The 24,090-nt window shown below is 48.9% G+C and overlaps 8 protein-coding genes across 8 annotated transcripts; 3 read left to right on the forward strand and 5 right to left on the reverse strand.

Annotated features, from left to right (window-relative positions):
- Positions 1-4,874: 4,874 nt before the first annotated feature.
- MCYG_04562 (eukaryotic translation initiation factor 3) lies at positions 4,875-5,988 on the reverse strand (the record flags this gene model as incomplete). The annotated part of the gene is made up of 4 exons (XM_002846779.1): positions 4,875-4,936; positions 4,997-5,168; positions 5,275-5,905; positions 5,972-5,988. 4 exons carry the CDS (start codon positions 5,986-5,988, stop codon positions 4,875-4,877), a joined length of 882 nt encoding a protein of 293 aa, XP_002846825.1.
- Positions 5,989-6,471: 483 nt separating this feature from the next.
- On the reverse strand, positions 6,472-7,820 carry MCYG_04563 (2-nitropropane dioxygenase; the record flags this gene model as incomplete). The annotated part of the gene is made up of 4 exons (XM_002846780.1): positions 6,472-6,765; positions 6,825-7,326; positions 7,382-7,643; positions 7,723-7,820. The coding sequence occupies 4 exons, from the start codon at positions 7,733-7,735 to the stop codon at positions 6,472-6,474; spliced, it is 1,071 nt and encodes a 356-aa protein (XP_002846826.1).
- Positions 7,821-8,814: 994 nt separating this feature from the next.
- MCYG_04564 (folic acid synthesis protein) lies at positions 8,815-10,320 on the forward strand (the record flags this gene model as incomplete). The annotated part of the gene is made up of 3 exons (XM_002846781.1): positions 8,815-9,009; positions 9,073-9,281; positions 9,339-10,320. 3 exons carry the CDS (start codon positions 8,815-8,817, stop codon positions 10,318-10,320), a joined length of 1,386 nt encoding a protein of 461 aa, XP_002846827.1.
- A 1,485-nt stretch (positions 10,321-11,805) lies between these two features.
- On the reverse strand, positions 11,806-13,643 carry MCYG_04565 (arf GTPase-activating protein; the record flags this gene model as incomplete). Its single annotated transcript, XM_002846782.1, has 6 exons — positions 11,806-11,834; positions 11,909-12,223; positions 12,289-12,998; positions 13,086-13,269; positions 13,337-13,472; positions 13,535-13,643. The coding sequence occupies 6 exons, from the start codon at positions 13,598-13,600 to the stop codon at positions 11,806-11,808; spliced, it is 1,440 nt and encodes a 479-aa protein (XP_002846828.1).
- Positions 13,644-14,039: 396 nt separating this feature from the next.
- On the forward strand, positions 14,040-15,052 carry MCYG_04566 (import inner membrane translocase subunit tim-21, mitochondrial; the record flags this gene model as incomplete). Its single annotated transcript, XM_002846783.1, has 5 exons — positions 14,040-14,327; positions 14,422-14,606; positions 14,675-14,729; positions 14,799-14,898; positions 14,961-15,052. 5 exons carry the CDS (start codon positions 14,040-14,042, stop codon positions 15,050-15,052), a joined length of 720 nt encoding a protein of 239 aa, XP_002846829.1.
- Positions 15,053-15,790: 738 nt separating this feature from the next.
- MCYG_04567 (mandelate racemase/muconate lactonizing enzyme family protein) lies at positions 15,791-17,552 on the reverse strand (the record flags this gene model as incomplete). The annotated part of the gene is made up of 4 exons (XM_002846784.1): positions 15,791-16,393; positions 16,545-17,150; positions 17,310-17,414; positions 17,511-17,552. The coding sequence occupies 4 exons, from the start codon at positions 17,550-17,552 to the stop codon at positions 15,791-15,793; spliced, it is 1,356 nt and encodes a 451-aa protein (XP_002846830.1).
- A 1,150-nt stretch (positions 17,553-18,702) lies between these two features.
- MCYG_04568 (molybdenum cofactor sulfurase) lies at positions 18,703-20,196 on the forward strand (the record flags this gene model as incomplete). Its single annotated transcript, XM_002846785.1, has 1 exon — positions 18,703-20,196. The coding sequence occupies one exon, from the start codon at positions 18,703-18,705 to the stop codon at positions 20,194-20,196; it is 1,494 nt and encodes a 497-aa protein (XP_002846831.1).
- Positions 20,197-20,590: 394 nt separating this feature from the next.
- MCYG_04569 (U1 snRNP-associated protein Usp107) lies at positions 20,591-23,140 on the reverse strand (the record flags this gene model as incomplete). Its single annotated transcript, XM_002846786.1, has 5 exons — positions 20,591-20,683; positions 20,753-22,240; positions 22,303-22,919; positions 22,998-23,063; positions 23,122-23,140. 5 exons carry the CDS (start codon positions 23,138-23,140, stop codon positions 20,591-20,593), a joined length of 2,283 nt encoding a protein of 760 aa, XP_002846832.1.
- Between the last annotated feature and the right edge of the window lie 950 nt (positions 23,141-24,090).

The raw sequence follows: 24,090 nt of genomic DNA on the forward strand, positions 1-24,090 counted from the left end.
TTTGGCCCCTTAAAGGCACCGTAATTATACCAACCCATGCCCACCATTACTCCAATCATGACCACTCCTACCACGGACCCTTGAGCCTCCTTTTGCTGTGCATTTGAGTTTAGAACAATCCCCCCCCCCCCCCCAAAAAAAAAAAAAAAAAAAAAAAAAAAAAAGACGTTGAGTGCTGACTTCCGGCTTCAAGGCAAGGTACATAATCTAATAAATCTATGTGCTACACTAGAGTTGCTTTTGGTATGTATGTGCCCATCCCGAAACTGAAAAGAAGTTGTTCAGAACGCAGGCAGTTATTTTCTTTTTCGCTAGTATCTTTGGCCTCTTTACTTGTCTACCAGCTGCATCTCACTAGGTCGGAAGCAAAGTCGCTGCATGCTAGAAATAGAAATACAGGCTGCCATAAGACCTTTTTCATACTGATATTCTTGCCTCCCATCTCAAGATGATGTATGCTGGTTTTATTTTGTTTTGTTTTTTCATCTTTCTAGGCTTACATATGTCTAATGCGGATTTCGTTAGTATGCCCGTCCATGCTTGACCATAGTGCGGACTGATAATTCTAATTCGAACCTCTTACCGCCTCGCTATTTATGTGTTGCTCAACAGGTGTTCATAGCACTGTGAGAATATATCGAGTTTCTCGTCTTGTGATTCGTTTTCACTACGAGCTTGAGTCTTCCCGAACCAATCAATAGATATTCAATAGACTATTGATGTGAGCTCAAATTATCTGACTCGCCAGGAAAGCTCCATATATTGAACGAATAAACAGCATCCACGACTCAGTCTCAAAGGGGTTGACGTCCACATGGTTGCCCCTGTACTATTCTGTATCTTTCTTTTATGAATCCTGCAGATGGGCTACTATGTACCTATCCGCTTTGACTGTTTTCTTTTTCCTCTATTTTTTTTTCATGCTGTGCTGTGTCACTATGGTAATTGACAACTCCCAAACCAAATCCAGCTGTCAGATTAGGATACAAACCCAACCCGTAACCCGAAAGGCCTCAATAACCGAGACATCGCCTTTCTGCTAAACCCAAGGAGACCCAGGACCCGGCCCGCAAAGCTGCATAAAGCAGGGAAGTCATACACCAAAGCCTCAGTACCTGAAACATATGCTATCTGGAACCGGCCTCAATAAACCCGATCCATATACCCATACCTTCTCCAAAAACATAATGGCATGTGCTGGTCGGGTTTTTACGGTCCAAGCCCTATTATAAGTTAATATTGACTTCTCTTGATATATCGACCGATGGCAAGCCGGTGTTACATTAACCGTTGAATACCCGTATCCTCAGTCCCGATCGGTTCCACCGGAGACGGTCCCTTTTCCAATGTTTCATTCCGTTCTCGCGATACTCTGAATTCTAGCTGGGTATCCAATTGGCCCCCAGCGAACCTGTTACATGTCCATAGAATGGTTGGTATTTCTTATTCGGTTTCCTGGGGACTATTGGCCCCTTTTGAGCAGCGTCAAGCGAACCACTTGGCTCCAGCTCCCCTACTCTCTCCTTTTAAGCGGCCCCAGAAAATATTTCTGTGTGATAACTCACCCCCTGCATCTTTATTTCATGAGAGAATGCCGGGAATGCCAGCTTACTGTTCACCGAACAAACGTCTCTACAACTCCTGAACAGGCCTCTGTTAATGCGTGTACACGTCGCCATCAACTTACATTGATCATTTCAGTTTAACTTTTCAATGACAGCCACCCTGGTTCTTACGCATCACTCCGATTTTGTAGAACGTGCGGAGTATGCTCCTCAATCTCCACGTGAATGCAAGTTGCTCCAACGATAAATAAAATGAATGGTTACTCTTGAGATACCCTAACATAGAGACCCGTTCTTGATGCCAGCGCTAGTCCTATGTGTACAACAAGCTTAAAGAGAACAAGAAAAATCATCTCTCTCGAGAAAATCCCTGTCCATTCCTTTGGCCCATGGTGTTCGATTCTCGTATACCCGTCTCCGTCTGTTGTAAAAGAAGAACAAAACGGGAAATTGAAGACACAACAGACAAAGTCATTTTATCCTTATAGGGTGAATGCATTGAACCCACATAACGGAGGCAGCATGACAAACTAACTAGGTAGATCAGGGGAACATCCCTTACAGCCTCCCGGATATTTCATACATGGCCTGGAGCCTTGGCAGACAATCTATGAAGCAGCCCTCGTCCGCCAGACCTTCTATAATGAACTCCCTGTGTGCTACAAAGCCGTCCTGTTGTCCCGTCAATGCCTCCTAACACTTCTAGCCAGAGTCCAAGACCTTGTCCCACACCACTTAACTATATCCGAGATGATATGCATGAAGCGCGAAATCCATATTAAATTTAACTCTGTCTCACGGTGCACCTATATCTCCATCTATACTACTTGAGGGTTAAGCGGAGTGTCAAGATGGTGAACTGATGGAATATTCCGGGGCTCCGCCTTTATACGTGTCAACCAGGCGGAAAGGAAGGCAGATCCCAATGGGAGACGCGCAAGAAGTAAATACCAGTCGATATGAGAATACGTCTCAACAGGACCGCCTTGCACAGACGCATCTTTTAGTGGCTGCTTCACGATATACCCAAGCATGGACATGGGGCGTATTCGCCGACAAGCTATGATTGGCGCAAAGTACGAAAACCGTTAGGAGAGAGCGCTTACATTTGAAGATCTCGATTCCATCTGCCCATCCATGTTGTTTGTACCATGCCAACACGTCGATGTGTGGAAATAAGCAGAACCATATGATTGGCAGTGCGCATGTCACACGCCATTACTATGTATGTCAAGGCAAAGGAGGCGAACAGTCGATGCTGGATGGTTTGATATGATATAGCTCGACATACCCGGTTCCTGTGGTATAACCATCAACTATGCCTTGCAGGCGGTTATTATGGCCTCCTGCTTTAGTGACAACATATTACGTGCGTGGTTACTATTTGGCAATAGCCAGATGCAGCTTGCCATCTCTTCTTCCTATCGTACTCCGTTCTCCCACATACCCCATACTGCATACGGAGCCCCTCTCGTCTTCCCTGGGGGCGAAGTAGACGACGTGAGAGTTGCAAAATTGCCTGCCCCAAAGTGTCCGTCCGCCTGGAGTTGCTATTCTCTGACGATGCCATCTCATTCAGCCAACCTTCACCTTTCTTTTTCCTCTTGCTTCCCCTCACCATTCTTGCTTCGGACAAGACCGACCTTCGGCCATCTGGGATCAAATAACTACCGAACTTAGCCACGAATCATGGCGATTTCCACGGAGCACGAGAGAAGAAGGGTTCGAGGTCAGATCCAGGCTCGCTGCCTGACCACCGACCTCTTGGCCGCTTGAGATTATACTCTTGCTCTTAAGCCTTGTCTAATATCACTTTGTATCAGTTCGATATCCAGGGTGCTATGACCTGCTGTTGCTGTCTTTTTTTTTTCTCGCTTGCTCAGCCCTCCCGGTCCGATGGTGAAGCCCACTATCCAGTTTCGGCTGTTCGGCAAGACTACGTCAACAGGACGAAAGGACGAAAGGAACATGGAGAAACGATGGTAGTTTATAGACGATGTTCTAACACAGAGAAATAATCCCGCAAAACCCTCCCCTACTCTCTCTCCTCCCGTTCATTTTTCTAGAATAGGAGAAAGGATTACATCCCGGCTGGCTTACGAATCATAGTTGAAATTCATGTTGCCTCATTCATGCTTACGTTTGTTTGGAGGCGTTGCTCAGCTGATTATCTTTTAGGGTTGGAAACTGCTTCTATAACGCCGAGCAACTTTCTCTTCTGTGAGGTAATTTTGCGGCAGATATCATAAAGCGATATTTTAACATGGGACATCTGGTAGAGCCGGGGATGCATGGATGGTACCTACATATGTTACTTGAACGATGCAGGCGGGAAAGCCTATAATGTGATATGCCAAATCTACAAGATATCAAGTACTTAATTACCTCAACCACGTACAAGATATACTGGCAGCCAACATGTATATCGGCCAGGGACTACATGTCACTACAAACAAGCTTTTATAGAGGTATCTCCATGCCAGGGAGCCGCATAAAAGTAGAACCTCAAATCCTCAGCAAGCATGGGGATTTGTATCGTAGGGCTATCCTACGATGTCCAAGCCGTTCGTTCATGTCTGCGGATACACGATATAAACCGCATGATGTCTATATCGACGCCGCAAAAATCCACCGTTGTCATCGAAACTCTCTGACCAAGATACCAATAGCCATCCATATGCCACCAAGGAAGCAAAGAAATCAGAGTTAAGCCTCAACCACTTCCAGGAATGTTTCATGACACCGCAAAGGGTGTCGGTAGCATGGTTCACAACCGCATGGCAAGGGAGCAGTTTCTCCATCTTCATGAGCCCTCACACAGCATTAAGGTAGGCATGGTATGTATGGTATGGCATAGCATGGCATGGCATGGCATGGCATCATAACAACCCAAAGATGGAGCTCACGAGGCTGTCATCTGTGAAGGACTCAAGAATATCAAAACGGTGACACCTACACGGAACCATCATCCTCTTTATGTGTAGCGTGGTACATGACCGACGGTTGACTTCGAAAAACCAGAGGAGAGAAAGGAAGGGGGTGTGGGAAGGAGGAGGAATCTTGTCAATAGCATTAGGCCTTTGATTCGTGGGAGAATAGAAGAGAAAAATGCAATTTTATAGAAACCGTTATAAACAAGAAACAGGATCCCACTCCTATAGAAAAGAAAGGATAGTGGGAAAGGAATCTTTTTTGGAAAACAACCTTGCCAGGCATTGCGTTAAATAGAGATATATCTGGAGGAGGAAAGGGGGTTTAAAGGTAGGTGAGGGCTGGAGAAGGGGGGAAAAGATCAAAATAGGAGGGTCATCACTTCGAGTCAGCGCTCTTTTTGGCGAATTCAACACGAAGAATCAAGTGTCGATAACCAACTAGATACCAGTTAGCTCGAGCTCGAGGCATGGCATAAAATGGCAGGACAATCAACTTACAGCCGTCCATCTTCTCACAAGCACGAGCAGCATCACTCCTGTCCACGAAACTGATGAAGGCAAAGCCCTTGGCCATATTTGTTTCTCTGTCCTTAGCAAGGAAGACTCGCGTGACTCTTCCAAACCGCTCAAACATATCGCGAAGCTCTTGTTCTTCCGCTAGCTCGGAAACCTAAAGGTTGAAAAGCAAGTTAGCTAGACGACCACTTAAAAGAAGAGCAAGAGATCTTCCAGAACGGCCAGCTCCACATGAAAAAGAAGGGACAGGGATAGCTCACGTTGGTAACGCGTAGTGTCGCCAGATCATCCCTCTCATACTTGCCACCCATCTTATCACCAGCGCCAGCACCACCTTTCCTCATAGCAGGAGGAACATAGCTTCCTCCGCTCTGACCCAGCCCACCAGGAGCCGGCTTGTCATCACCGCCATCCATATCCGCGCCCGCTCCTCCAGCACCCTCGTCAACAGGCGCCATGGTATCTTTAAACGGACATCTCGCAGTGAAATGCTCCCCGTTACAAATTCGGCATTTAACCTTCTTATCCTTCAGCTGCTCCTTCATACTGCCCTTCTCGCCCTCTTTCTCCGCCTCCTTCGCCTGAGCCTTCCAGTTCACGCTAGGTCGGAATATAATGTTCTCTCCGACGGAAGTGGTATCGAACGAAGGGCCGGGTGGGTGGCCCTTTTCCAGACCGAATTTAGCCCATGCTCTTCGCTCGGCTACGCGGGGGTTAACGTGTTCTTTGACTACTGTTGTGCGGATGCGACGGGTGGTCTTGACTTTCCTGCCATCGTCGTCGAAGCGGTATGATATCACGGTTTTGGTGCCGTCTTTGTTCGTGAGAACTTGCTGGGGTGGAAGGGCATTGGCATCATCAAAGTCCTCGTCGTCAGCCCAGTCGGCTCCCCTAGAAATACATAGTTAGTGGATGAAGCTGATATCAGAAGCATGTGCAGCTGGCAAGTTAACCTACTTTGCAGGCTGTGCCATGTTTTCTGTCTCTTTTGTCGGTCCTATTCTCTTCTCTATCTGCTATTCTCAGGTAGAAAAATAGCAGAGCTTGTGGTGGTTTGATTAAAGCGGCTTCTTTTGCTTCGTTTTCTGTGCCTTCTGGCTTAATTTTTGATATCAAGAATTTCGTGGAGGCGCAAGTTTATCTTTGTGCCCGCTATGGATTATGTAAGCACACCGAGGAAAAATTTGGTTGCTTCGACTTCAACATTTGATATTAAGGAATAATACTCGAGTTAGGGGAGATAGCATATTGACTCGTCTAGTGCATCATAATAAATGGTTTAAATTCGGATATATACATTTGGAGAAAAAAACACAAGGTATGTAAGGCAACCACCTTAAGGATCAGTGTAAGAGCAGTCTTTCAAAGGTCCAACGCACGCGAAACGCCGATATACCGGCCGGAGACATCGTATATAGGAAGAGGAAAAAGGGAACGAAAGAGATTGTAGGCCTGGCTTAAAGCTTAGGCTTGGAGATATAGGCGTTGCCCTTCTTGATCCAGGCGACAGCATCATTGACGAGCTCATCAACGATGTCCTTGGCTGGCTTCTTCTCGTCGACGACGGCGGCAGCCTTGCCCATGAGGTGTGGTCGGGCGTTGTCGACAGTCTCGTCGTCGATATCTTCCATGTTCTCAAAGTCGTGCTCAACAGGGATGATACCCTTGCTGGTGAGCTCCTTGATCTCCTCGGCACGGTTCTCCTCCCAGTTGGTGATGTATGCGTTGTTGCGCACACGCATGGGACGGCCCTAGAACGTGGGTTAGATAGGACTAGTTAAAAAGAGCAGAGTATAAAAGATTGACGTACAGTGAAGATGATGGTTCGGACGTTGTCGTCGAAACCGGCGGTGCGGACGGCCTCCTGGTGGTCCTTGGGGGCGCCGGCCTCATCAGCTAGGATGAACCGAGTACCGACCCAGACGCCGGAGGCACCGAGCATGAGGGCGGAGGCAACGCTCTGGCCATTGAAGATACCACCGGCAGCAACAACCTGGACCGGCAGGCCGGTCATGGGGCTGGTCTTGCCCTGGCAGAGCTTGGCCACGGTAGGAATGAGGATGCTGGTGGGAACGTCTCCGGTGTGGCCACCGCCCTCACCGCCCTGGGCACAGATGATGTCGACACCGACGTCCAGGCACTTCTGTACATGCTTGGGGTGGCCGATCATGTTCATGTAGAGGATTCCGGCTGCGTGTAGACGGTCCACGACGTGCTTTGGTGGGACACCGACGGCAGACACGAAGAGCTTGGTACCGCTCTCGATGACAACGGTGATCAGCTCGTCGAGTTTTCCCTTGGTGTAGTCGTAGCTAGTTGCCGTTAGCAAAAGTAACCTCGTTATTCTCCGAGGCGAAGGCAACTCACTTGGTCTTTCGAGCGTTTCCTCCGATCTGTGGAAGCAGCAGGTCGACTCCGAATGGAGCATTCTTATCGACGAGATGGCTCTTGATCTCCTCTACCTGCTCTCTCAGCATGTCTGGGGTGTAGCCGAGGCCACCGATAACTCCCAAACCTCCAGCATTGGTGACAGCGGCAGCGAGCTTAGGACCAGCCGCAACGTTCATGCCAGCAAGGAGAACGGGGTGTCTGATCTTCAAGAGATCTGTGAGAGGAGTCCTGATCTGTTCTGTTCCGTCGCATAACCAGTCAGTGTACTTGTTTCTTCATGTTCCCTCGTCCGGGCGCCGTCCTCGCGCAAAACTTACGTGGAGAAGCCATGGTTGACTGAACGATACTCTAGCAAGAAAGAGGCGTAGATATAGGTTGAACGGGTTATATAACAGCTGCGGCAGTGAAGAGAGCAAAGGCGAAGGGGAAGAGAGAGAAGAAGCGAGGGAGACTTTTGGGGCGTCGAGGCAGTTTTTATCCTCGTGAAGGAAGAAAAAGAAGCCTCGGCTCAGACGGGCCAAGCTTGGGGTAAACCTGGATTTTGCCGAGCTTCATCTATAACGATGGATGTATGATGGACAGCAGTGTACGATGGACAGCAGTGTACGATGGACAGCAGTGTACGATGGATACTGAGACACTCTTATGCAGGCTCGTTACCCTTATACTCGATGGGTTTACTATTATTGAGATTGTACCGTCTATATTACCTTGTATACAACTAGATGAAGTACTTCCACGTTAACATGTTATATTTTAATGACTTCAAATGATCTCTCTGCTCACAACTGTCTTCTCCTTGACTACCATAAAGACATCTACATAATACAGCAACTTCTGCGGGCAGATAATAAATCCTCCATCCATGCGAACTCGACGGAGTGAAGGAAGACGTGATGACTAAGCATCTGATGCTTTGAAAACGACAAACGACGAAGTTGAGCTCTTCGAATGTCAAACGGAAGAGATGAGTCTGCTCTATCGCAAAGGTCGAGGTCTGGCCGGCTCTCTAGGCTTTTGCAGTGGGCATTGGAGCCCGCAGCCCTGCTACAGCGGCATCAGCACGTAAGGATGTATACACCCTGGGCTGCATAGATATGAGACGCTGACAACAGCGAAGGTTGCCAGGCCTGATCAATGATACCCCACTTACGTCGAGAAGGCAGCATGCGAGATTCAGTACCAGCCCCGGAACTGCTTCATTTGACCCTTTTGCAAAGGCATCCCCGCTAAGCAGCCCCTCCGGTGGTAGCGGGGACCGTAGCTACAAGACCCAGGCCCGGCAGAAGAATGGTTCATCCGGGTTATCTAGACAGCAGACCAGGATAACTTGCTCCAATATTCACGCCGGTGCTGGCGTTTCTCTTAAACTAACCGGGTATGGCTGTCGACTGGCGTCTACGTCGACCATGGCCAGCGGAGATCCGACACATCGAGCCTTTATTGCTCTTGGTAGCAACCTGGGAGACCGTGTAGCCATGATAGAAGAGGCCTGTCGAGAGATGGAGGCACGGGGTATCAGGGTCAAGAGGACAAGCTCCCTCTTTGAGACCGCCCCGATGTATGTGACGGACCAGGGAACCTTCCTTAACGGAGCATGCGAAGTCAGTTGCCCCAACCGCCTATATTATGCAGAAGCAACTTATTCTTTCTAACGCTGTGTATAGGTTGAAACATCCAAGAGCCCAATGGAATTACTGGATACGCTGCAGTCGATAGAGAATGACATGGGAAGACTCAAGATCATCGATAAAGGCCCTCGTAACATAGACCTTGACATCCTCCTATACGACCGTCAGCCGTTCTCCAATGAGCGTCTAATAATTCCTCATAAACTCATGCTTGAGCGGGAATTTGTCTTGCGCCCTCTTTGCCAGTAAGAACTGCTACCATCTTTATTATATCTGACCCGTTGCTGATAATGATGGCTCAGGTTAATACCCAACGACTATCCTCTAAAGGAGGGAAAGGATAAAACATATACCTCGCACTTACAAGCTCTTCCTCCCTCCGACCAACCCCCTGTGGCAATCATACCAATGGCTGCGGGTCTTCCCCAGATCAACCCCACCCACCCCGGACGAAGCACTCTCTTAATGGCAGTCCTCAACCTAACCCCGGACTCCTTTTCTGATGGTGGAGCTCACTCACCAACAGATCCAGTAGCCCTGCTTGAAACCGTCAAGACATACATAGATGCTGGCGCAACTATAATCGATGTAGGGGGCGAGAGCACCCGTCCCAACGCCGACCCCATCACCGAAGCCGAAGAACTAGCCCGTGTCTTGCCAGCCATAAAACTCATCAGGTCCCTCCCCGAAGCTTCCAAGGTCGCCATCAGCATCGACACGTACCGTGCCACTGTAGCCGAAGCAGCCGTTAATGCCGGTGCGGATATAATAAACGATATATCTGCCGGCCTAATGGATCCAAACATGCTCTCTACCATGGCCCGTCTCCAGAAAACCGTCATGCTCTCCCATACGCGCGGAACGCCAAAGACCATGAATGAGCTCACCAACTACCCCGATGGTGTACTAGCTGGCATCAAAGCGGAGTTATCAGAACGTATCCGTGCCGCTGAAGAAGCTGGTGTCAGGCGATGGCGCATCATCGCTGACCCGGGCGTGGGCTTCGCCAAAACCCAAGACCAGAATCTCACTATTCTCAGGAACCTTGACCAGCTAAGGCAGGCAGAGGGACTGGAGTATCTGCCTTGGCTGGTGGGTGCTAGTAGGAAAGGATTTATAGGCCGTATCACAGGCGTCCAGAAAGCCGATGAGCGCACATGGGGTACCGCAGCTGCTGTCACGGCAGCAATCGGCGGTGGAGCGGATATTGTACGTATTCACGATATCAAGGAGATGGCCCAGGTTACCCGTATGGCCGATGCGATCTTCAGACGGGACTCGTGACATTTAAACCACTGAACGCTCTGGATGTGGACGCCGCTGTAAAATTTCATGTATACCACTTTTTATAGGATGAACAGGCCATTTAGTTTCATTTCACAGCCGAACAATTACTTACCTTCTCTTTTGCAGCCCAATAGTATGCCATAGGCCATACATAGCCTAATAGAGTAAGTAATCGGGGAATAGGAGGATACAAATCTATACATTTATAATTCAATCTTCATATCCCTATTATGCGCGCCCATATATATAGGCCGGTTACTTTTCCCTCAAGAGTCATCTCCTGCCTCAAAGGAACTAGGATACCTCCTTCAAATTTTCTTTCAGTAGATGTCATCAAACCAAAACTGTTCGAAATATCTTGCCTAACAGTCAAACGAATAGGTGCAAGTCCATGATGACGTTGAAGTCATTCGGAGAGTTCTGGGTCTGTGCAGCGGACCGAAACTTAAATAGTTTAACTAATACCCCGCGTGCTTATACAGAGTCACCATGGGTAGAGATGCAAATAGTTGGGATATATATACAAGGGAATAAGTCAACGGTTTATCCAGGGCTTGCTTATAGTTGGCCTTGAAACATATTTTCAATATCACGTATTGTCCGGTTGAAAGCTGCTAGAAGGTATTAGGGCCATTGTTTCCACACCAATCGGATGCCTTGCACTGAGTCTCTACAAGAGATGTACATTTTGTAGTCTTCTTCTAGATCGCGGAAGAATAGTTCAGCGTAAAGGAGAGCTAAGTGTTCTATCCATGCACTCCTTGAAAATAAAATGTTGATTCTAGTTTCTCGTCTGTATGACTTGGGTATAGTTCAGGGATATAGTAGCATAGCTCTTTCTTGGATGGGATCTATTGAAATTTAGAGGAAGTTATAACTGGATGAGATGGGTAGCTTACTTTCGTAGCCAACGATGGTACCCTTGTTGTACCAGGGGTATTGATTATAGAAGGGTGGATAGCCTCTTACTAAAGTATTGAATGTAATGAACCCGAAAGATACCAAATCACCAAGTCATAATGAAGAAAAGGTCATGCAGCTGTTCTAGCTATAATTTTAAATCATCCATCAAGAAAGCCCCGTGAATAAAAATTCATGGCCGAATGCCAAAGCAAAGGTGCGGAGGGTAACAATTTCAAGACAGGGAGGCTTGGAGAGCAAAGAGCGCACATACACATTAAACCCGCGAATAATTCATAAAACCCATCTCGCCCACCACCAGGTGCATATTCCCGACTCCCATAAGCTATGATTTAACCTAACAGTGGGATTAATGGTGCAGGAGTATCTCATGACGAAACCCAAGTATACATTTATTTTACCCTCCAGTTTTTGTTAAATAGCAGGTCAAAAAACTCCAAGATGCTGTATTAAACTTGCTTGAAGAAAGAGAAGGCCAGAAGACCAAGAAGAAGTTGGGGTAAACCATAACCGTATAGAAAGGAGGGGTTTGACATTATTCTCAGTCTTTGCACCTAAGACTCAGCTATTAAGGTAGTGACGGATGGCGCCTATGAAGAGTTTGTCAGTTTTGGGCCCAAAAGGGAGATTTTAAATTGAATAAAAATGTTGAATCTAAACATACCGTGGAGTTTAACAGCACCGTCACCAACTAAGTTGGTCAAATTCTCGAGATCATCGCCAGCGGTAATCCCGAATTTTCGAACAAAGTCTTTGGCAGCCGTTTCCAGGTCACCGTAGTCATCACCTGCTGCAAGTTCATCCTCAGGGCGGCCAAAGTAAGCATTACTTGATATGGAGGTAGCTCCCTCAAAGTTGCTAAGACGAGCCTTGGCCTCCGCCTGAGCTGCAGGGTCAAACTGCTCTCTACCGAAAAACTCATCAGATGAGATGCCCTTCTGGTTGCCAAACTTGGATCTTGTTTGTTCTAATTCTTCCTCTGATTTAATTAAGTTAGCAAGTGAACAAGATAAAACAACAATTCAAGAGGCTTCAAACGCATACCATCAACGCCCGTATTTGCGTGTCCAACAGCACCAAATCCTAGCTTCTTTGGAGCTGGAGCTTTAGGTTTGCCAACTTGTCCAAAGCCGAGACGACCCATGCCCATGCCCAGCCTCTCAACCTCGCTTGCACTCCTTTCATGGCTCCGTGTGGTTCCGAAGCTAGATCTGGGACTCACTGGTTTGGGCGAAATGATCGAGGAAGCAGATTTTCCCTTCGCGGCCGCTTCCTCTTCGGCCTTCTCGGACTCAGGATCGTAGCCTAACTTTGCAATTCTCTCCGCTTCTTCCTTTGCCTTTCTCTCTGCCTCATCAAAATCGATAGCGTCCGCCCCAACAACCTTCTTTGCACCCAACTTGGGTCCCTTCTTGGCTCCAAGGACTGACGTTTTCTTTCCACCGGCAGTTGGTCCCTTGCGGACCGCCGTACCCGTCCGGACAGCAACAGGGGGAGATGGAGACGTTCCTTTTTCGGCAGAGAGTGGAGACTTGGGTCTCGATCCGTTACCGTTGGATCCTGGAGTGAGGAAGGGCGAGCTGCGCCCTCCAGAAGCCGGTGTGCCAACGCGAGATGGAGGATTGCTTGGCCGTTTGATGGATGGCTTGTCCCACGAGGAAAAGAAATCGTCGTCAGGATCGCCAGCGGGAGTGGAGGACCCTTCTGGAGTCGCCGATGCAGCCACATCTGTGATCACGACCTCTTCAGGATATCTATGTTTGTGATTTTCAACCTAAAGTCAGCCACAAGGTGCTACAATCTCCACAGGATAACAAGATCATTAGGCATGCAAGACATACTCTTCTGCATCTTGGGCTGCTCGTCGCTTCAATTCTTCCTTGTACTTCACCGCCGCGCTGGAAGTATATTTTATCTTCGAGTCTTTGCTGTTTAGCGCCGCTGTCCCACCATGTGACTGGAAATATTTGGTAGCCGATTCATTTCCGCCCACTTTCATGACGCGGAGCTGTTCCCATTGCCATTCTAATCAATTTTCTCCATTAGCATGTGCGATCGACATCGAGATTCTATAATAGGCGGTGAAACACACGGTCAAGATTGGTTGAGCGAACGAACGAGATATGGACACCGAGATTTCGATGGTTCGACGAGCAGTCAAGACATAGGTATATTCCAAAGGGAACAGAAGACCACGTCGGATTTTTCGACCCGCAATCAAAACATATCTAGCTGGTAATCAGTCTACGGTTCCGTCAGGGGGCGGAGCGGAACGGCGGGGGGAACATACCTTGTTTGCGGGTTTCGTCTTTAGTTTCTCAAAGATTTTCTGAGACTGCGCCTTTGTAGCACTCATGGTTGTCTAAATATCGTCTTCCAGTTAAGCCAAGCAGGAAAAGAGCAGCAAGCTGGACTTCTACAAGGCCGGGTAAAAGAGAGTGAAAATGATGAAAAGAAAAGGAAGAGAAGAATCGCGCTTCTTTTTTTTCTTCTCTCGGAGTTCGACTTGCCTTTTGCGTCTTTCTGCCACTCTGGCCGCCCTCGCCGCACCTTGCCTCTTTAGGACATCACGTGTTAAACCTCGGCATTGATGATATAATCATGACATAATTATGTACTGACATAAGCAATTTCATTATGTAATCTTTAAGCAGCCAGAAGAGGAAATTTATAGCTTCTTCAAACAATTCTACGGGGAAGACGAAGACGACGACGAAGAGGAAGAAGAAGATGGGCAGTTCATGAAGAGATAATATATTATTTCACCGACAAATGATGGTTGGCTCTACGACGTCATGAATTCCTCAATTCAACTTCACTCGCTTAGGTCTGGACCTCTGTTCGTTCGCCTGGTCAGAAACAGCGGCAGGCCAGTTAGTCTATCCCTTACACGATACAATCACTATGCGACCCAGAGCAGTCTCAACAGTTCCAAGAGCGCACAGCCGACGAGAAAATCGATTACCGTGACCAGTGATGATGGAACAATCAAATGGGGGCAGCTTTCGCGTGGAGAAAAAGCGGCACGAGCTACGCAGCAGTCTGTCAATTTCCTAGTCATTTTGGCCGGCGCAGTTATGACGGTTAGTTTGGAGGCTTGCTGCAATGGGTTGCGGAGCGTTGATGCTGCATATGCAGGCGAATAGAAGCTGACCGGAACGTTATATATACCTGCAGTGCGGAGTTTTCACGTTTCTATACCTTGATGTATTTGCGCCCGACAGCAAAACGAACCAATTTAACCGTGCAGTTAGCCGTGTAAAGGACAGCGAAGAGTGTATTGCCTTGCTGGGGGATAGCAACAAGATCAGAGCCTACGGGGAGACGTCATGGAATAAGTGGACGAGAAACCGTCCAATTGCGTAAATAGCCCAACGCCCACCGATATTTTACGCGATAATGTCGAGATTCAACTAATCAATTCTTCCAGCACAACAATTGAGAAAGACAGGAAAGGAAATGAACATATGAGGATGAACTTTCATGTACGTCATACTCAAAATCGACCTTTCGGATTGATTTCTCCAAATTTACAACACTAACAACGTCACCAGGTCAGTGGCCCACTTAACGACGGTGTTGTGCTAGTCCACTTGGTCAAGCTGGCGGGCCAACATGACTTTGAATACCACCTTCTCGCGTTAGACGTCAAAGGTAAGCGAAAGGATTCATCCTCAGCCTTTCTCAAAGTGGGCGGTGCTAACAACTGAGCATAGGCCACCGCCGCATTTATCTAGAGAATGCAGATGCGGCCAAGAAGGCAGCCGCAAAGGCCGGATCAACGATATTTGGGATCCAGTGGCGGTAGTTGCATCTTGAATTCTGGATGGGAATAGTTGATAAGTTCTCGGTGTACGATAAGGGCATACTTTTCCAGCTTCAAAAAGTTGAGGCTGCCGTCTATGATCCTCTGTGCTGGAGTTATCTTGCCTTAGGTTTTTGATGGATTTATGGGCTTAAATATGGGATCTGGCCACAATTTTGTTTTAAGGTTGCGTTTGGCGATGAAAGTGCCTTGTTTTCGATTTGAATGTATATATATATCCCTCAATCGGTTGCCCGACTTTCGAAGGGCGCAGCATGCAGGATGCAGGATGCAAGCATCTCAACCCGTAAGGATAATCGCGGAGTACATGATCAAGGTAGCTGTGTAAGTACATATATTCAGGGGCGTTTTCGAGGTACGTTGTTCAGGCCCCCTATATCGCCTCCTATAAGTTCTACAGTTGCAAGGATACGAGGCCCCCCCAGTTCTTTTCTAGAACGAATTATTAGGTCTCAGAATTATATTATCGACTGGTTTACTGATAACAAGCCGTCTGCGCTAGTTCTTTTGATAATAATACTTAATTCCGCCCCCGGGCCATATACATAGTAAGTTCAAATACAAATTTGATATGCTGGTAAGCCTCTATTTATATATATAAGTAGAAATGGAGCAAACCACTAGTCACGGAGCAATGATGGGGCCGACCCATAAATCTATACATGACTAGTATATCAAAATCCATGAATATACATAGTAGGCAAAAAGCTCCCCGTCCACTCAGGCCACACGGGCACGCTGGAGGACTGGCTTTGCCTCTTCAGATCTCCACCAACTCTTCCCTTCTTCTCCAGGGAACGAGTACTCTTCCATGCTACGCGCCTTCATCTGCACGCTGTACCCAGGCTCCATGGGTGTAACGTAATACCCGTTCTGCACCCTAGCCGGACATTCGAAGTGATCATGCAAGTGGTCCACATACTCAAGCACACTCTTCTTCCCCGTCATCACCACGTAGTCAATCGTGCTCAGGTGCTGGGTGTACTCGGGCAGTCCGACGCCTCCTGAATGGGGGACGACGGGGACACCGAATTTGCGGGCGAGCAGGAGGATGGCTAGACACTCGTTGACGCCGCCGACTCGACATGCGTCGGGCTGAAGGACGGTCAGGGCGCCAGACTGGAGGAATTGCTTAAACATGACACGGTTCTGGCACATTTCACCCGTAGCGACTCCAATGGCGCCGTGTGGCGTATCTTGGAGGGCCTTGCGGATAGCTGCATGGCCCAGGATGTCGTCTGGAGAAGTGGGCTCCTCAATAAACCAGGGCTTGAACTGAGCAAGCTCTTTCATATGAGAGATAGCTTCGGGAACCGACCACACCTAAATCGCAGAGTCAACTCCGTATAACTTCTGCTTTGATGTATGTATAGTCGTATAGTCTCCGCGGGGAGACAAAAAGAGACACCTCGCTTAATAGACGAAGCGCCTCCGTATGACTAGTTATTTGGATTTGGATAGGAGATGGGCATACCTGATTGGCATCGACCATCAAAACATTTCCCTTGTCGTATCCAATGGCTTCCCTTGCGATCGTCAATCGCTGTTTATCCTTGTCCAGGTTTCCGCCAACTTTCAGTTTGAAATAACGATACCCATCCTGGACGCTCTGCTCAAGCAAGGCCTTCATCTTCTCCTCATCGTAGCCGAGCCAGCCAGCACTGGTCGTATAGGCCGGAACTGCTTCATTGCGTTCCGCTTCCTCGATTCTCAGCTGTTTTCCTGGCTCCACTTCCCGCAGCAACTGGATGGCTTCCTCGGGCGTGAGCGCATCAGTGATGTACCTAAAATCGATGCATCGAACCAATTCTTCAGGTGTCATGTCCGCGACCACCTTCCAAACTGGCTTGTTGAGCGTCTTCGCCCATAGATCCCACAGCGCATTCACGACTGCTCCAAGCGCAAGATGGATCACACCCTTTTCTGGGCCAATCCATCGAAGTTGGCTGTCAGATACCAAGTAGCGCCATGTCTTCCCCCAATCAGCGGTTAGAGAGTCTAACTCTTTTCCCACCAGTAGAGGCGCCAGCGCATCAATGGCCGCGCAGACAATCTCATTACCTCGGCCGATGGTAAAAGTCTTACGGACGAATATAAAGTCAGCCTGCAGCGGAAGGATGAAGCAGAAGAAGCAAGAAACAAAAAAGCAAAGAGCCAAAACCCGACAATTTGGGTGCTATTGTCATTGCTTGCCCATCCTGCCGCATAATTAGGTCAAGTGGTCAGTTTGGTCACATACCATACCATGGCCAGCGTGGGCCGAGTCAGTCTGGATCACACAGTAGGCAGCTGAGTAGTCAGTTGCAGGATTCATGGCATCAGAACCGGTATTGTCCAGCGATGTCTACATGTACCGTTGCCAGTCCACCAATTCATTAGCATAAAAACGAGGACCGTGGGGCCCGGCGTCCCCTCTCTACCCCCCGGGAAGATAACATACAGGGAAGCGCACATCGTGCGAGGAAAAGCCCGTGATCTTCATATTGAGGTCTTGCTGTGTCTTGAAGCTGTGGCTGTCAGTGTAATGAACAAGGGCTGCACGATCTCCCCCGCAAGATCGAGAACTTGGTTGCTTTGGCGCTTGATACTATCTCGAGAAGGGAAATTGGTGCGGCAAAGGAGATGCGATCAGTCACCTTTTTTTTTCCTCGCGGTCCTCAGTATGTAAGCTCGTAAGTTAATATATAAGACTTGTATAAGCGGGTGCTTTAAGCGGGGGCCCTTGCGCCGCCTCCCAAGGCCCTAAGGAAGTGCCTAAGCAGGGCCTAAGGAAAGCCCCAGATTGGGCTAAAGATTGGCTGAAAATGGGAGGCGGAGGGGCAAGCCCGGGAGCACGCCCGGTAACGCGGAGTTTAAAGGTTCCATTAAAAAGCTCCAGTTAAATCGGACCCCCGAAGTGCGACTAGTCGGCTCCTAAGGTCTTCTAATAAAAGAAACCAACCCTAGTCATTCCGCCCCCCCTTTTTTTATCACCGCTTGTTCGAAGGTCACCCAATGTGATGCAATTGCATAGTTGCATAGACCCCCTTTGAAGAACACCCCGATTGCGGAGTGCTATATGTCACTGAGAGCGGCAAGCAAGTTGTATCCCTGAAGCTGCCGTGGTTGCATGCATCGGCATCCATGCACCCATGTCAAGATAGAATGGCTGAGGAAAGCATAAAACGCTCGTCCATGGCCCTGTGTGTCTCCAGTCTATATCTGCATCGGAGAAATGAACCTATTGGTTGCGTTTGCTGCGCCTGACGCAGGCCATCTTCAGAGCCCCGGAGATCTGTTAGGAATCCGGCTAGTCAATGCACGCTGGCAGCCCTAGTTCATGCAAGCCCTGCAGTCCAACATATATGTACATACTATGTATATGCATCCAAGACGTCCCGAGTCCATACCCATGCATATACGCCGAAACCTGTACCCTTACCTGTTCAGGTGACGAGGGAGAAGGATGCATGTCAACAGGGCAAGCAGCGGCTACGCAATTCGGTCAAGCAATTTGATTTCCTTTTAAGCAGGCTGGTCCTGTGTTGCGTGCAATGTTTTCTCTCCCCCTTATTTCATGATATGACATCCCTTTCTCCTGTAATTAGCGCTTTTTCCTTTTCTTTTCTTTGCTTTGCTTTCCCTCTGGAAGGATGGGTTCTTGCATGAGTCGTGAATTGCCGGAAGACCGGGAGAGCCGGCGGCCGCGAGTACTGACCAAATGGAGGCAACGGAGGGCATTGAAGAAGGCCGAACGGCAGTTCAGGAGGGCCAGCCCAACATTTGAAAAGACCAGAGAGATAGATACCCTGCGTGCAACCGAATACACACCCTTGAAGGACCATGTGTATATGGACTATACAGGGGCTGGCTTATACGGCGAGAAACAACTCCGTACGCACTTCAACCTCCTTCGGTCCAGCATCTATAGCGACTCCAGCTCAACCTCGAACGCCGAGGCCATTCAACGAATAAGAGACCATGTCCTTACATTCTTCCGAGCCTCTCCGGACGAGTACGAAGTCATCTTCACGGCCAATGCATCCCACGCCCTCAAGCTAGTAGGTGAAGCCTACCCGTTCACACCCCAGGGAGAACTGCTCCTCCTATGGGACAACCACAACTCCGTACAGGGCCTGCGGGAATTCGCACGTGGAAAGGGAGTGCCCGTCACCCATGTACCAGTGACGCCGCCGAGCCTGCAGATAGACGAGGCGTTCCTGAAGAAGTCGATCAGCAGCAAGAGTTCATCTAGCCCTCGTCTCTTTGCATATCCTGCCCAATCAAACTTCAGCGGCGTACAGCATTCGCTGAAATGGATCGAGGAAGCGCAGTCTCATGGATGGGATGTCGTTTTAGACGCCGCCAGCTTTGTTCCTGCAAACCCCCTGGATCTGTCCCGATGGCATCCCGACTTTGTCCCGATCTCCTTTTATAAGATGTTTGGCTATCCGTCCGGCATCGGCTGTCTGATAGCGCGTAAACAAGCCCTGGCAAAGCTGCAGCGTCCCTGGGCATCTAGAGAAAAGGCCAACCACGGCCAGAAATGGCATGAAGAATTCGAAGACGGTAGTATCGACTTCTTCGGCCTTCCTGCCGTCGAAATAGGCCTCAACCATCTGTCCAGCATCGGTATGGAGACTATAAGCAGCCGCGTCAAGCTGCTCGCAGGCTGGCTCATCGACCGCCTGCTCGAGCTCCGTCACTCCAACGGCCGGCGCGTGGTGATCATATACGGTCCCCAAAACACGACCAACCGCGGCGGAACCATCACACTGAACTTCATCGATCCCACAGGTCGCGTAATAGACGAGCGTATCGTCGACAGACGCGCGCTGCCTATCAACCTCTCACTCCGCACGGGATGTTTCTGCAACCCCGGCGCCAGCGAAGCAGCCTTCCATCTCACCGAGGAAGCCCTGCTCAATGCTTTCAACCAGGAAGCCGCCGCAAAGGAGCAGGAGGGTAATCCAAAGACTTTCGACGAGTTCCTGGTGGACATGGGCATGACTACCGGCGGAGGAGTCCGTATCTCACTTGGCCTAATGACCAATTTTGCTGACTGTTTTCGATTCTTGCAATTCGCACATGGGTTCGTTGATAATGTACCGGCAGAGACAGATCTCCAGCCACGACCGCATTGCTAGCCATGGTTATGATGTTTTTAATGGATGATGATGAAGCATGACTTTGAGAAAGGGGGTATCATTTTGGAGGAAAAAACGGCGTTAGAGACGATGGTTAATGGTAACATGATGGACGACGTTATGAAGTATCTTAAGGCATTCAGTTAATTTATTTATAATATTTCTTTCTCCATCGATTTATTTTTCTTGAATCGACAGATCAAATGTGATTTATACAGTTGATATTTTGATGTCGTCGTAAAGTTGTAAGGTTTGCATGGTCGACGTTTCATATCAAAGATCACAGCAGCAAAAGATGTTACATATATATAAACCGACATACGACAAGAGAAAACACTGGCTGTTTCATTTCTAATTTACAGAGTCCGTCTGGCAAGATGACCGCACTATAGGATTAGCTAGAGAGGCCCCTCTTTTCGCTTTCGGAGAAGAACACAATCATACGCCACAGCTTCTTCACCAGGACTTCAGCCTCTTCGTCAAGCGCCTGGACGAGAATATGTTAGCAAGTCTGATATAACGAGATTGAAGTATTCAGGATGAGTATATGACTTACCCCTTCCAGCTGCTCCACGAGATCCTGAGGGCTCCCGCGCTTCCGGATGTGTTCTTCCACAACATCCACCAACATCTGCTCCTGAACACCAAGATACTCCATGATCTTCTTTTCCACGAAGGGCTTGAGCTGGTCACCGAGGACTGCCTCGTCCACAAACTCCCACTTGACCTCCCATTTCCACAGGCCCTCTTTATCTGACGGAATCTCAGCCGCAAGCTGTCTCGCGGCCTGGGCACGCTCTTCGTCGCTAAGCCCCGTAGTCTCGGCAATGGAGTCAAACTTGATGTCCGTCAGAGGACGTCTGGCAATGGTAGCAGTATCCTCTTCATCTTCAAGCAGGCCCTCGACTTCGGCAACAGTTCTCCGCTGGGCCTTCTGGGCAGCCGCTCCGAGGGATAGCTTGAACCGTTGTGGCTCCTTGCGCGTTTGGTTGCGAGACTCAATCTCCTGGGCTTGACGAGCGAGGAAATCGTCCGCCATGCCACGGGCTTGCTCTTGCTGCTGGGCTTCCTTGGCCTTTTCTCGTTCCTCTGCTGCGCGGTCTGCTTCATCCATGGCGGCCTCGCGGTTGCGGAATGCAGCACGCTTGCGTATCCATACGCCACGGTCAGCGTAGTATTCTTCCACCTTTCTACTAGCTTCTAAATCATCATTCCACTCCCGCAGTCTCTTGGCCATGGCCCGCTTCTCCTCTTCTGCGCGTTGCCCCTCTTCCCGCTCTCGATTCTTTTCTCTCTCCACGGCAGCAGTCCGGCTTCTTTCACGGTTCAGCCATCGCCGCTCCTGATCCAAGGCCTGCTTCTCCAGTTCTGCATTCCGTTTTTCCTGGTGTCTTCTTTCTACTTCAGAGTCGCTTGCATCGGTGTCATCGTCCTCTGGAATAATGTCGACATCGTTGGTATTAACAAACGAAACGCCCTTTTGATAGTCCTTTGGAATTTGGTGTCCATATCCCTTTGGCCCAGATGGCGCATTGGGTACACTCCTATCCCGAGGCCCAAGTGGAATTCCGTTAGCTCCGCCGGCAGGACCAGGTGTGGAATGCGATGGAGAGGACAGCCTGTTTGAACGTGAATGGCCAGCATTTCTAGCTCGCTCCAAGGACTCAATCTCCTCTTCTCGTTTCAGTCGTTCGAGGTCCCGCCGGTTGCTTCTTTCACGGAAAGCCGCAATCTCCTTTGCGACCGTTTCTCTCATCTCAGCAGGTATGTCCGAAAGCTCGTCTTCCACAGTTATTGGGATAGTAATAACTTCCGCGGAAGCTCCATCAGCCTGCTTTTCCCCATCACCCATAGCGGTATCGCCGTCTCTATCGAGTCCAGTCCCCTCCGCTTTGACTTGGGCCGAAGGGTTGGCCAGTTCGGCTAAGACAGCTGCAAGCTTCTTTCTCGCGGTTTCGAGACGTGAATGCACCGTTTCCGGTTCTTGGGTGTTGTTCGCCTCATACTGTTCAAGGTATTTGAGAGAGCTATCATCAACAACCACCTAAAATCTTTTCAGTACCTGTAGGATAGAGAGATAGTTATGTGAGATAAGTAGCAACTTACCATCAATTTACCCATTTCAACTTCGGCATTATCATTTTCACCTTCCGCGGAGGGTCGCTGTTTTTTGACAGGAACTTCGATATCCCTTAGCACCTCTACAGCAGTATTAAGACTTTCTGGGTCCTCGTACTCTGCAAAACCAAACTTGCACGGCTTATTGTCCGCATCAGTCGCCCGAATCCAGCGCCTAAGATTACCCGCTGATCGTAGAATACGTTCGACTCCTTCGTCACCGCCGGTGCCTTCAGTGATACCACTGACAAAGATCGTGCGCACTATTTCGTCCTTTGTTGGAGGCTGTAGCTGCATAATCGCTTCACGGATATTCTGACGCTGCGACTCTATTGAAGCTGTATGGTGCTGGCCGCCTCTACGTCCTCCAGCGTCTCCACCCCGCTCACGGCCACCTTCATGCGGTGTCGTCGATTTAGGCGGACCAGAAGTCCCCAGTCGAATCACAGGAGCAGAGAAATTTATGTTTGGCATGTTCGCGGGGGGTTGGAAGTTGGGTGGGAAGCCGCCAGGCCGGCCTGGCTGTTGGGCGTTGTGTTGTTGCATTCCTGGAGGCGCACCGGTCCCTGGAGGTGCCATACCTGGGGGCGCCATTCCTGGTGGGCCTTTCCAGATACAAAGATGTATATGTCAGCTATGTCTTGTGCGAGATACGCGGTATATGATAACGGGAGAAAGCTCACCACCAAGGCCTGGAGGCGCGCCAGGGTAGCTTCCAAAATCTGGCGGCTGGCCAAAGGGCCCTGTAGCTATAAACGAACTTGTTAGTATTCCGAACAATTGAGTAAATTGGCTGGATAACATTACCTTGATATGGGTTATACATCTTGCCTCTCGTGCACTTGTCCTAGCAAAGCCCTTGTATAGTGTCTGTAAACGAGCCGAAATGTGGGCAATAAGAAGCTAGATGGCTGCAGCTGAACTGAGCAAGCCTAAGCAGTCATCTCTAGAAGTGCTCTGCTGTCGTATCTCCTTTCTCCAGTCTGCGATCGTTTTCTGTCTTCTCTTGTTCTTTTGATGCTTTTTTACTATTTGAAGAATTTCTGGAATTTGGCGTCAGAGGCCCGTGCTCGAAGTGTCACGTGAGAGTCATTTTTTATCTTTTTGTTTTCAATATTTTTTATTTAATAAAAAGAAAAAGATGAAGAAGATGAAGATGAAGAGTCGAAATGGTTTAGGAGGACTTGTCGATGATGGGTTTATCGAGAGTAGGATACACTGTGGCAGAATGCCTTTTCTGTCCTATTCTCTGACATAACTACTCAGTCATGGCCGATCAGCTATCAAGGAACACTACTGCGCATCTTATACCCAGTGCCAGCGAAGCGACCTTCAACTTGCTCTTCAACGTGTCAATGTGGCAATTATGGAATGCTGAGATATATGAACGCGTGGCAATATTCATTCAAGCTTGAGGACGACCTTTTTCCTGACCCTGATCCTAATTAACTACCCATCGTCTGTTCAGAAGCCATGGAGGATTATAACAACGGCCGTAAGAGAATAGGATGCCATATATGCCTTTTTTTCAATGCCTGGTCTGGATAGAAAACAAATATGGCGGCAGGGAGGATCAAGATATACCTTGAGCTCTATGAATCATCCCCATAAGGGGGGGGGGGGGGGGGGGGGGGGTGATTATGGCAATTCCGGGATTCTCTTTCCAACCATCTGCCTTATTAAGGACAGATTGACTACTCCGATACTAGGACACTGGCTGTAGTGCTGCCTCTTAGTACCGCTATTAATTCGCCTCGGCCATACGCCTAGAGCAAC

This window comes from Microsporum canis, genomic scaffold (assembly GCF_000151145.1).
Source record: "Microsporum canis CBS 113480 supercont1.4 genomic scaffold, whole genome shotgun sequence".
Lineage (NCBI taxonomy): Eukaryota > Fungi > Ascomycota > Eurotiomycetes > Onygenales > Arthrodermataceae > Microsporum > Microsporum canis.